Genomic DNA, 12,558 nt, shown 5'->3' on the forward strand with positions numbered 1-12,558 from the left:
TGAACCGCCGGAGGCCAGAGGGCGGAGAAGTCGGAGGAGCTCATGAAAGCTTCCATCATGGAGGCGTTATCGTCGGTGGTCCACAGATTCATCGTCGCCGGAATTCTGTTTTCCGCCATTCCATGCACCGTTCACAGAGAGAGAGAAAGGTCGATGCGAGAAATGGATTGGCTTCTGGGATTTTAAGTGGATCGAAAGGTAGAGGCAAATGTGTAATTAAATGTGTGGAATGGACACGCGTCTCTCTTTCAGGGCGGATATTGTACGGAAGTGGGACGAAGAAGCTTCGATGAATGCTCGAGTGACGAGTTAACCCGTCAGACGTTGAATCTAACCGAGTGAGATCGTGCGGTCGTTATTCGAGGTTCCACTCCACGCGCTAAGATTGGTCAGTCAGGATCTAATTTACCGAGAGTGCACTTGGACGTTAGTTTTAGTTTTAGAGAATCTTAACAAGTAGAATCTCATAACTACAAAAAACAACTGAATAAAATATTATTTATATATTTTTATTGCCATTGGATAATTTGATAATGTAAATATTTACAAACGATCATGTATTATTTCTAAAGAATTAAAACATCTCTAAAATCATTGTAATATAATTATTATTATGTTATTTTTGTCAAAGAAGGGTCATGTGTTGTGGACTATTATTTACTTGTTTTACATGTAAAATTATTAGGGATGAGAATAGAGTAAAATGACTATGAACAGCAATTCCAGATCTGTACATATTTCTTTATTATTTGAATGATTAATTCGGTCAAAAAATGTTAAAACAAGATTAAAATGATTTTACCAATCTATTGACCACTTTTAAAATTATTAAAGCACAACATTTAAGAAAAACCTAACCGTAATAATAACAGTAATTAACTCTTTCAAATTACAGATATACATTTTTTATTAAATTTTAAAAATAGATTATAATGTGGCCAGAACCGATCTTAGCACAAGCTTTAAGAAACATGGGTAGTATTTTAGTTGAGTTCACATCTCAATGAGGTACACGTGTGAATGAAGTCGTACCATTTAAAAGGTGTACCATAAATATTTAAATAGTATATTGCATCAAAAAATAATGAAATAATTGGTCAGGTCCTTGGAGCTCATTCAGCATCTTTTCTTGGGCCCGGTATAATTTTGTCTTGACTCCAACTCATTGCCCCAAAACCCAAAAAAAAAAAATGTAACAGGAAATATGTATAGAATGATTTTTTTTTATAATCTAGTATTTTCCACCAAAGTCCAAACTAATATCAAGGGATCAACCATATAACTAAAAATATATATTTTCCTCAAAGTTGAAGTTCAAACTAAAATAGAACAAATGATTTGTATCCGTCTCACCGGATAAATTATCTAATTTGGGTTAGAATAAATTTTGTTCATAAAAAATATATATTTTGTGATGCAAATATTAAAATATATATGTTCTTCATCATTTTCGTCTAGGACATCTCGAACTCTTTTTTACCACTAAATATTTATTTTACTAAAAATATAGTGTTTCTTACTATTATACATTAATGACGTTAAATATATATATATTTTTTGGTATTGTAGAAAAGCCCAATTGCTATCTTTCGGACGTAATGGTTGGGTAAATTTTGTCCACGTATACGAACACGCGACATACACGTGTAAGGTAAATCAACTGTAACTAATAGATGACAAATGAACGGGTAAAGAATCGAACCATCGATTTCTCAATTTATTCAACATACTTCTTGTTAATTCAATTTTTTTTGTGTGTTTATCATAGTTTTCAACTCCATCAATTTAAAAGGGTCAAAATTAATGTGAAACCAATAAATATATATTATTCGATATAAGCTGTTTTTTTATTTATTTTCTTGTTAGTGAATACAAGAATGATGAATCCGTCAATTCAACCATATTTTATGTTCTATTAAAGACCAACTTCAATTATGCGTTGAGAGAGGGAGAGAGAGGATGTAGTTTTTCTTCCTTTATCTTTTTTTCCCCTGCCAGCTAGAGGGGAATCTTTTAAATAGCAGAAAAAAAATAATTCAAATTACATATTTTTTTATAACCAATGATTCGAATTCTAAAAATAATAAGGTAAGAGATTAAATTTAATTTGATTATCCAAATTTGGATGGCATAATGATAACAAAATATGCAAAACATATTCTTATTATGAATTCAAATTTAAACGTAAAAATATATTCATTTGGAGTTTACCTATCTTTTAAAAGATATAATTGGACCAAAATTATTATAAATTTTCAAATTATAACAAAAAATTAATTTGATTTTGGACGGCAGGAGACAGTTCATGCATTTCGCAATTTGCACGGACAGATCACTCGTGACTCCGAGAGTTTTCTGTCTTTTTGTGTATCATTTTTGTCTTTTTTCCCTTATTTTTTTCCATTTCTTTAAAAAAATACGATTCCTTGCAACATTAAATAACAAGGAGAGGGGCCATAACGTTCTCCTTTTGTTACTTATATATATATATATATATAAGTCTTAATACATTCATGTATATTTAATCAAATTTATGTTATCATTTACATTTGATTTTTCCTGTATGTACTAATAGCTTAAAATGGAAAGAAAATTATAAATTTCGTCATAATACTTATTTGAAAATCCTATTATTACTTTAATAACGTTGGTTTATTTTTCTTAAAAATAAAGAAGAAAGGTTATTACATTATTTGAGAAGATCTATTTAACTATTGTTAGACACCTTTCGTTTACAAATAGAAATCTCCCAATTTATATTTATTTCAAATTCTGAACTATAGATGAATTTGTTGTTGGTTAGTGCATTTGAATTAAAAACGAGTTGGTTAATTGTAATATAAGCCCGATTCTCATGTTTGATAAAATTGATATCGATAAATCAATCTATTTCATAAATTGTGAAAATGGCGAGCGAAAACATTTAAATATTTTGAAAGAAAAAAATAGATTTAATAAAGTAAGTGATATAAACAAAACCCTAAAATACGAGCCCGTTTTTTTTTATAACAGATAACCCCTAACTGCTACCTTTCGAGCGTGCTGGCTATGTTTATGGATCATATAAACCTAGAAATTACTTTCCTCTATACCAGTCAGGAATTGAACACTCAACCTCGAAGTGGAGTTATCTCCTATCCCAAGTTTGACCACTCGTCCACTATCTGTTAGGTAATATATGTTTGCGTCGGTTGAATATCGATCATTCGAATATTTACGGAAATTGTAGAATATCTAAATCTGAACACTAGCTATTCATTACAAGCGTAACGACTGTAGTAGCAAATTCTTAGATGAACACAAAGTTTGAAATACGGTACTTGAAAAAAATGTTAGTATTTGAACAAAAAAAATGAAAATCGGTTGTATATATAACGTATATATATATTGGGGGTACATAATGTGTGTATTGACATCAAATTTTAGTATAATATCAGTAGAAATGTTTGTAGATTCCCTTACGAAATCAAAATATCTGATTCTATCGATGGTTGGAATATATTTTGAAGGTTTTATCTATGAAATTGAAATAGTTTCGATATAAATGTAACAGCATACCGCATTCCAACATTTTTTATGTGAGCATGATAGAAAAAGGGTAAAATGGAGAAAATAAATTTTTAAAATTTTCACTTGACAAATTTATTTTCAAACTTACAAAATATGTAATTATAATTTCTAAAATTATAATATATTTCATTATAATTCCAAAATTTATTAGTCGGTGTTAGAAGAACTTCGACGATATTGATCTATATATCTCTTCAAAAATTATAATGATATATTTTGTAAGTTTGTGAATTATAATAATATATTTTTCTAGTTTGGTAATAAATTTATCGAACGAAAAATTTAGAAATTAACTTTTTCATCAGTTTACAAGTTTTGAAATTTTTATGGATTTTATCGATAGAAAAATCATTAAAAAAATATTTTCAAATTTGTAATAGTCAGTTATTTGCGGGGTTATCAAATATTCATAAAAAATGGAAAGAATCTCGGATATCAAATGGTGGGTTTTCATGAACCAAAACAATGTTTGAGGGTCAATGTAGATTTACAATAAAACTGCAGGGGTTGTAATGAAAATGCAATCTGGATTTATTCGCTTGGCCGGAGTTAGGAGCACGTGTTCCATGCTGCATGTAACCTGACCGGTCCACACGTCCAACAGACGCGTCAGCTTCGCCTCTTCTATAAAAGAAAATATATCTTTATTTTGGTTGGCTTTTTGTTAGTCAAAATTAAGGCTCCGTTCATAAACTCTTTAACAATGATGAAAAAACTAACATTTTAGAAATATATAATCCATTATCTGATTAATATAGTTTTCTACGACAAATAAATTAAATTATATTTCAAAACCTAGATATATATACCACGAAATATCAGATCTAATTAAATCACTATTTTATAAACTACCAAGGAATTGTAATCTACATTACCAACAATTTATATATATAATTTAACAGAAACAATTCATATATATATATATATATATATATATAATTTCTGCCAGGACTTAAATATTGGATCTGGAATTTTAACATAGATTAAAATAGGTTGTGGTTTTAGTAACTATTCAAATAACGTAACCCAAATCATTTTGTTTTGCTATTTATCTTTATTAATATAGGTATTGTTAATGTCTAAAATCATGGAAACATTTAATACTCAAGTTAGTTATATCTCTAAGTTTTTCGACATTTGCACTGAACAAACTCATCAACTTCCAATTCAAAAATAGAAATATCATATTCATATCTATCGAACTAAAATTGGGAAAAGCGATAAAAACAATACTATAAATATATATACACACAAATACGTGGAATAAATATTATGGAATATTATTGACAACGTTGCCGTATATAATATAGACTTAAGCATTTCGTTACATATGTTTTATAGTAATCTTCTTCTAATAAATCTATTGTGTTTTGTCTTTGATTTAGGAAAGACGAATTGTCTTTCTTGAAGATTGTTTACCAGTTACAATGATATTTATCATTCCCCACAATTTCGAATATTACATTATTGTGGAAAAAAAGAATTATAATCTGATATTCCATATTAAAAAAATAAATATAATATTTGATCATGTTAATGGGAGGGACAAAAAGTGTAGGATTTATTTAAATTTTATGGATATTTTATTTAGGTGAAAATGGATGAGGTGAGTCGTTGTGTGGAGAGAACGTAATTAAGAAGATATGGAAGAAAACGAGGGAACGGTGAATGGTGACGTGGAATTATGCGTTATGAGACTTTGGACCCCCACTTCCCTTTTCATTCTCATCACATTTTTATATTTCTTTGTCTTGTTTTTCTATTAATATAAACTATGGATAAAATTTTCATGTTTGATGAACCATGTTATAGGGTTTTATAAATTCTCTTTATCTTTTTTTTTTAATTAACACTATTTAAAAAAATATCACTATTGTTTCAGTTTATATAGATATTTTATTCCACTTACACTGTTTTTTTTTTTTTTTTAAAAAAAAATATGTATAGCTCGGGTCCGAATTTCCGAAGGATTTGGATGGGGATTGTTTTTATTTTGAGTTTTTTTGTTTTTAGTTTTTGATTTTTGGTTTTTGGATTCAATAATATTTGTAAACCCAACAAAAGTAGTTTTTGGATTTTCATTGATTTTTTTTTAATATCAAAATGACTTTCCAATTTTTTTAAAAGTAATTTAATAAAATTTTAAGATATTTTTTTTTGGTTTTTGAATTTTAAAAACTCTAACTTTTTAAGGTCACTAGTAGTAATTGCGGTTAAATTGAAGGGTTGGTTGATGTAGTTGGACGAAATGTAAAATCGTAATTTATGAAGTTTTCAATAGCTATGGTTACAACCGAAAAAAATATATATTTCGTTCGGAAACAAATTTCGTGGGAGTGGACCATTAGATATAGTTGGTATTAAATTATCATTTGACAAAATTGACTTAGTAACTGTAGAAAAAAAGGAATCATAAATGGCATTTAAATACATATGTATAACAAACGCAGAAAAATGAAAATGCCCCGCACTACGCAATTCACAAAACTCTTACTCCCTCCCTTTCAAATTAGTTGACGTTTTAACTTCTTTTTTTACAAATTTTAAAAAATAAAAATAAAAAAAGTCACATTATTCAATATATAAAAAATGACGTGATCTTAAATATTGTTATTAGAATTTGATATTTTTTTATTAAGGACAAAATTGACATTTTTGTAAGAAAAATATCTAGAATTACTATCATTTTGAAACAGAAAAAATAACATAAAACGTCAATTAATTTGAAACGAAGGGAGTATTAAGTTCGGTCCACACCAAACCCAATAATATTTTGAATTTCAATTTCATATCCCATGTTATTTAATCGGTAAGCGACTGGTTATTTAATTGGGTATTTAAGGATGTGATTTCCCGGTAAAAGAAATTAACCTAGGGCGAATAATGCTACATCACGGGCGCGCTCATTAGCTTTGGGGGCCTATACCCCGATTATTTTTATTAAAAAAAATTAATTTCATTGTAAATTTTAAATAAAAACTAACTTTGTCTCTAAATTTTATTTTGCCACCAATGATAGTTTTTTTTAGGTTCTTCAATGTGTTCGATACAAATAATTTCTTTAGAAAATTCATATATATATATATTCAAACTTATTTTTATTTTACATTTCTTGGAAATATTTTAAATTTTAAATTGTATAGGTAATTTTAGTTATCCGAACGAGATTCCAGCCCTATTCTAAATATTATTTTTTTGGTAATATGTTTTTGGTAAAATATCATTTACTATAATACTATTAGCTCGAGAATCTACGCGCTTGTTTTCGCATTTTTTGAAAAATGTCCAAAATCCATGGACTACCGGAAATTTCCTAGCAGTGGTTTTCACGCGCTGGTGTTGCGCGTGGAATATACCTAGTAGGTCATTCGTACTGGGCTTTACTTCACTAAAGGCCATTCCTGAGCCCAGATAAATCACTTTATGGGCTGACAAGGCCTATAATGGAGCCCATCGGATCACATCCTTAAAATGACAAAGTGAAAAAACATTAAAATATCTTATTATGTTATATAATGAAAAAGTTTTTTTTTTTATAAAAAGATTGGCATTACCATTTGCGTGTATGAATATACGAAACTATATTCGTGTGGATATGTTTATGTATATATGAACAAATTCGTTGGTGCAGATATACACACATTAGAGAATACAATTACATCTGATACATATATAATTAAAAAAAATTAATTGAGCTGAAAATATAAGTACACAGTATAGCTTAAAAAAAATCAAAATACTGATTTCATTCATTTGAAATAATTAAACTAATAAAACGATTAAAAATGTCAGTGATAATTTTATGGGTTTCACCTGATTAATTTATGATACTTTTTCCCCTTTTATTACTATTATTACTACCTTTGAAAGGCTTAATTTTCCCATTCACATGCCCTTTTATGACATCATCTAATAATAATAATAATAATAATAATAATAATAATAATAATAATAATAATAATAATAATAATAATAATAATAATAATAATAATAATAATAATAATAATAACCCCATAATGTCTCTTTTAGCCCAATAAATAATGCATCAATGTCCTTTATGAAACCCAATTCAGTCTTTTAAAAGCGTCTAACCATTTCTCTATACACCTATTTTAGACCATACAATTCTGATATATTTGATATTTTTTCTTAACAATTTTGTTAGAAATGTAGACTATATATTTTGTATATTTTTATTTTTATTATAATTAGTTTTTTTTCTTCTCTTTTGGCATTGGGTTTAGGTAAAGCTGAGAAGAGAAGATGGGGAAAGGGAGGTGCATCCGTGTGCGTATGTCTGTCGCCACTCTTGTCGGCTCTCTTCTCCCCGACACTCACATTTCCCCATATTCCCGTTCCCCTCTTTTCCTCATTATATATATATATATATAATTTGTATTTATTATATATAATTGAATGGTGTTATACAAAAACTATATAATTTACACAATGGACAAATCTAAAGAGAAAAAGCTTTTGTCTCAGAAAAAGACGAATATATTGCACTTTTAAAATGAATTTAGTAGTTAGCAGAAGACCGGAATCCAATACGAGTTTGGAATATAGTTGCACCAATTGGATTGAAAAAAGCGATGTCACTATATATATACAAGTTAAATATGTGATCAATCATATAATAGTGTATCAAATAATGATAAACATGCACATATTTATTTCTTTTTACTTCTACGCGTGTAATAAACTTAGAAAGTCACTCCAAATAATAAGAAAACCATGAACTTATGCATTTTTTTAATGAAAAAAAACTATTAAATTAATAAGTATTTTGCTCTATTCGGATTTAAATATATATATATATAGAGAGAGAGAGAGAGAGAGAGAGAGTTCAAACGGAGTTTGTCGTGTTCTAAGCTATGTAATATATACAAATAATATAAAATGATCTGAAAATAAAAATAATGGATAAATAACCCTTTTAAAGTGGAGACCAAAGAAAGAAGAAGACGGCTTCACGTGTTCGGTAGGGCTTCCATGCACATGTTCTTGCCTCCCAAAAAGATTGTTAAAAATCTTATTCCATTGTTTCATTTATATTTATTTAACCCCGATTCTAGAATTAAATTATTGTATCGGTTTAAATTTGTTTTTTTCATATATTTTTAAATCTACCAGAAAGATCTATATTTCAACAATTGCGTAACAATTATATTTTTAATTCATTTCAACCCTATTTTAGGCCTATCAATACCACAAAAATCAATCATTATAGATATTTCATTTTTTTATGAATGTCTAAACCGCTTAATACAAATAAAAAATATTTATTTATACTCCTATAAGTTAACATCTTGGATACGGTTTGATCCTTTCCCTTAATAATTCGGATTTGGTTGTAATATTTGATTTGATATTAGATAGACAGATATATTAATTGTAATTGTATACCTAATCAAATATGTTAAATTAACATTTACGACTGTAGATCTCAGTAATAATATCACGTTTTATTAATTTCCTATACACGTATACGTATTTATATACATATGATTTTCGTTTATGTAACTTTTTTCGTATATTATATAGTTCATTATGGTAACTCGAAGTTATAAAACAAATCAAGCATTGATTAAAATAATAATCAATTAGGGTTGGTTTTGATCATGTTCAATGTGTTACCACGATCCCTGAATAAGCGACAAAATATCCGGTCAATGGATTCGAATGATTAGCAGTTTACAACTAATCATGTAATTTAATTTAATTACTTGTATGCATTTGATATAGACAGCCGAATTTCTGTAACAGCAGTTATATCGAATCTCATCGTAGGTGATTCGCGGTGGAATTAACGGCGTTAAATAATCACGTTCACCGAATCTAGCAAATCGACCGGCGCATATCTTTAATTACTTTATATATATATATACACACACACACTCACATATCCAGATCCTAGATATGATTTGAAATTGCGATATTTTAGAGATTAATAATAATTCAAAATGGTAAACCAAAATAAATCGATCGAAATTTCCTTTTTAATTTTTTTTTTATCAATGTATCCGCAAAGAATAGTGTATATATATGTCTATGTACTGATGTATATATATCGACGTCATGTTAATATATGTCATAATTGTGTTAGATAAATGTTATATAATCATAGACATACATGCACGCATCACATACAAACATACATACATTACAAAAAAAAAGTGTTATAGATAAGGGGATAGAAAATAATTTAATGAGTGGATCATATGAGAAACCCCAAAACCCATCATTACATCCACATTTTATGTTTGTAGCTTCCAAGACAACCAATGAATTATAAAAAATTGCAATAATAATAATAATAATAATAATCTCAACATTTCTTTAGTCTGTCACAATAACCAAACCAACACTGCAACACATGCTTCACTTTATGCTTCATCCAACTCCTCTCACGTTGCATCTATTTGTTCATAAAATAATTTTTAGAAGAGGGGCCAATTCAATTTACAATTTACCCTCTCGACTAAATTCATTCAACCCATAAAGCATATATATCTAAGTATGATTATGTTATATATATATATAAACTAGATGTCCACATGCTTAGAATTGTGGGTCCACACACATATCGCATGAGGACTTGAACAGGAACAGTCAAAAACACTATTTGAGGTCATGATTTGAATCAATCATCAACTATAAACAGCTCCCTTTGCTGGCTTGATCATACTTTATAAATATAATATAAGCTTTTCATAATCTTAAGACTAAAATTAGAATCTCATCTGCACTCGTAAAGCCCAATCGCCAGCTATTTGTCCATTTCGCCCCTCTGCCGAATCCCCTCCAAGTCTAAATCACCCAAAAATATTTCCATCATCTCGAAATTTCGGCAACTACTCTATGTATAATATATCCGCTTTTTTTTATTCATTTGATATATTTACTTGCAAACAATTATACAAATTATATAACCTTCCACATTGCCAAGGATTTATAATTATAATTATTATTTCATCGAAGCATTGGAACTAAACAGAAGCGACGAAATACAGACAATAACTAGGAACAGTATACAGATTATATAAAAAAAAACTTGAAAAAATATAAATTGGAAGAAAATAATAATCCATAAAAAATCAATCTCTCTTTCTTGCCAATACATCTGTCTGAGAATATATATCGATTTATCAAGCGATTAACGAGTCAGAAGAAAACGATTAATTTAAAGAGGATAAAAAAAAGGAAATTAAAAATTGTTCAACCTCTGTACAAAGGAGACCGTTGCTGAAACACCATCTTAGACATTCTGGATTGTCGGAAAACCTTGATTGGACTCGGAAAGTACCATCCTTTCCCCTTCCCGGTCGCCGCCGGCGAGAATCTTGATTCTCCGGCGTCGGGAACCGCCATCGATCTCGACTTCCTCATCATCGCCGCTGCAGACGACGCCGTTTTGGCCTCTCCCCTTTTTCCCAATAACATCCTCCAAAACGACACCGTCTTGCCGTCCCTCCCCTTACCCGACCCGGTTTCGGGGTTCGGATCCGGGTTGCTCGACCCGACAAACGGAACCGCCATGGATTTCGATCTCCGAAATGCGGGCTCGCACTCGATGAGGCTCGCGACTCTACCAACGGACCCGATCCCGACGAACGGAGCTTCTTCTCCGTCCAATCCGACGCCGGAGACGCCGGGGTACGAGAAGAGAGAGGATGAGGAGGAGGAGAACGAAGAAGACGGAGACACGGCGGCGCGTGAGCTGCACGAGCAGGGGAGCGAGTGGGCGCAGTCGGGGCAGAGAGATGAGAGACGTTCGTGGAGACAAATCGGGCAGACGCCGCTTCGTCGCCATTTCGATGGGTGCCTCAGGCATTGCCAAACGTCATCGTCCGCCATTTTTTTTTTTTTTCCTTTCCTTCACTTTCTCGCGTTTGGTCTTTAGGCGCAGAGGTTTTATATAAAGAAGGATTCCTGATTAGTTAACTAATATACAATATAAGGAAGCTTTGCTTAACCGTGGTTAATTAATACGGCGTTGGGTCACTAACCAGGGTTTTACTTGGGCTACAAGCGCCGAATCATATGCCTTGGGTGATCGAAACGGTGCGTTTTCGGTTGCTAATGAGATGGCCCCTGCGTTTGAGATCAATTACATGTTTGCCATTATTAGCGAGGGCCGTTTTAGCTTATCCACGTGTGATTATGGTGCACCGCAGTCGCATATGACTTATGGATATGGTTCCAATATTTATTTGTTAGTTCTGTATTGTTATTTTTTTCGTAAACATACGCATGTGTATAAAATAATTAATATTTTGAAATATCTTAGCTATTAAATTAATAAAAATTATAATAATTATATCGGATGAGTGCACGGAACAAATTTTGAAGCGATACGTGTAGAAATTTCATAAAACACTGACAATAGACACGATCTAAAAGCATATGCTAGAAAAAGACACTACGAGAGACAGGTTTCACTTCCAAGACATCGACCATACCTAGCTAAGCTTCACAGCCACTTTGTATCGTTACATTATTAATTCATTATATATATATATTTTGATAATTCATAAATTCACCGGACTTTTGATCCGACTACATCTTCCAGACGGAAAAATTTAGGTGGATGCTCCTCTCCATGCTTAGACTTGAACCCAGGGTAGGAGTATGTTACCACTATACCACCCAAGTTTGAGTTAATTCATTATATATATATATCCATATTTTCGGTTTATTTTTCTTTCGTTTTGGAATTCGCCAAATGCAAGCATGTAAAATTCAAAATATAACAGCAAGCACGTAAAATACTGTTCCAAATCATTTAAAAAAAAATTGAAAAACCATAGGCGATATTTTCTCCAGAAGACTCGGCATGTTCGCAATTTAATTAAAATAAACTGGTTCAGAATTATCTGATGGGCTTTTGACAACATGGGCTTCAGGACTTGTGAATTAATGGGCTCATTTTAATAGTATTAAGGCCCAACAGTTCCGAAAGGCTTTCCTTCACAATCACAGAGAAAA

At 30.4% G+C, this 12,558-nt stretch overlaps 2 protein-coding genes across 3 annotated transcripts in view; both read right to left on the bottom strand.

The window, feature by feature from the left end:
* Window positions 1-313, bottom strand: part of LOC104814446 (transcription factor MYC2-like) — a 2,353-nt gene extending 2,040 nt beyond the window's left edge. The window contains exon 1 of one of the 2 annotated variants that reach the window (XM_010542483.2): window positions 4-313. In XM_010542483.2, coding sequence (XP_010540785.1) covers window positions 4-119 — 116 coding nt within the window. In that variant the 5' untranslated portion in view covers window positions 120-313. The other variant, XM_010542485.2, reaches the window with a different exon arrangement.
* A 10,206-nt stretch (window positions 314-10,519) lies between these two features.
* On the bottom strand, window positions 10,520-11,466 carry LOC104814447. The gene has a single exon (XM_010542486.2). It carries the CDS (start codon window positions 11,425-11,427, stop codon window positions 10,789-10,791), a length of 639 nt encoding a protein of 212 aa, XP_010540788.1. The 5' UTR covers window positions 11,428-11,466; the 3' UTR covers window positions 10,520-10,788.
* Between the last annotated feature and the right edge of the window lie 1,092 nt (window positions 11,467-12,558).

The sequence above is a fragment of the Tarenaya hassleriana genome, unplaced genomic scaffold (assembly GCF_000463585.1).
Source record: "Tarenaya hassleriana unplaced genomic scaffold, ASM46358v1 Cleome21, whole genome shotgun sequence".
NCBI lineage: Eukaryota > Viridiplantae > Streptophyta > Magnoliopsida > Brassicales > Cleomaceae > Tarenaya > Tarenaya hassleriana.

Excerpts from the sequence above, each read along its gene's own strand:
- LOC104814447 (XM_010542486.2), bottom strand. The coding sequence starts at position 11,427 with ATGGCGGACGATGACGTTTGGCAATGCCTGAGGCACCCATCGAAATGG.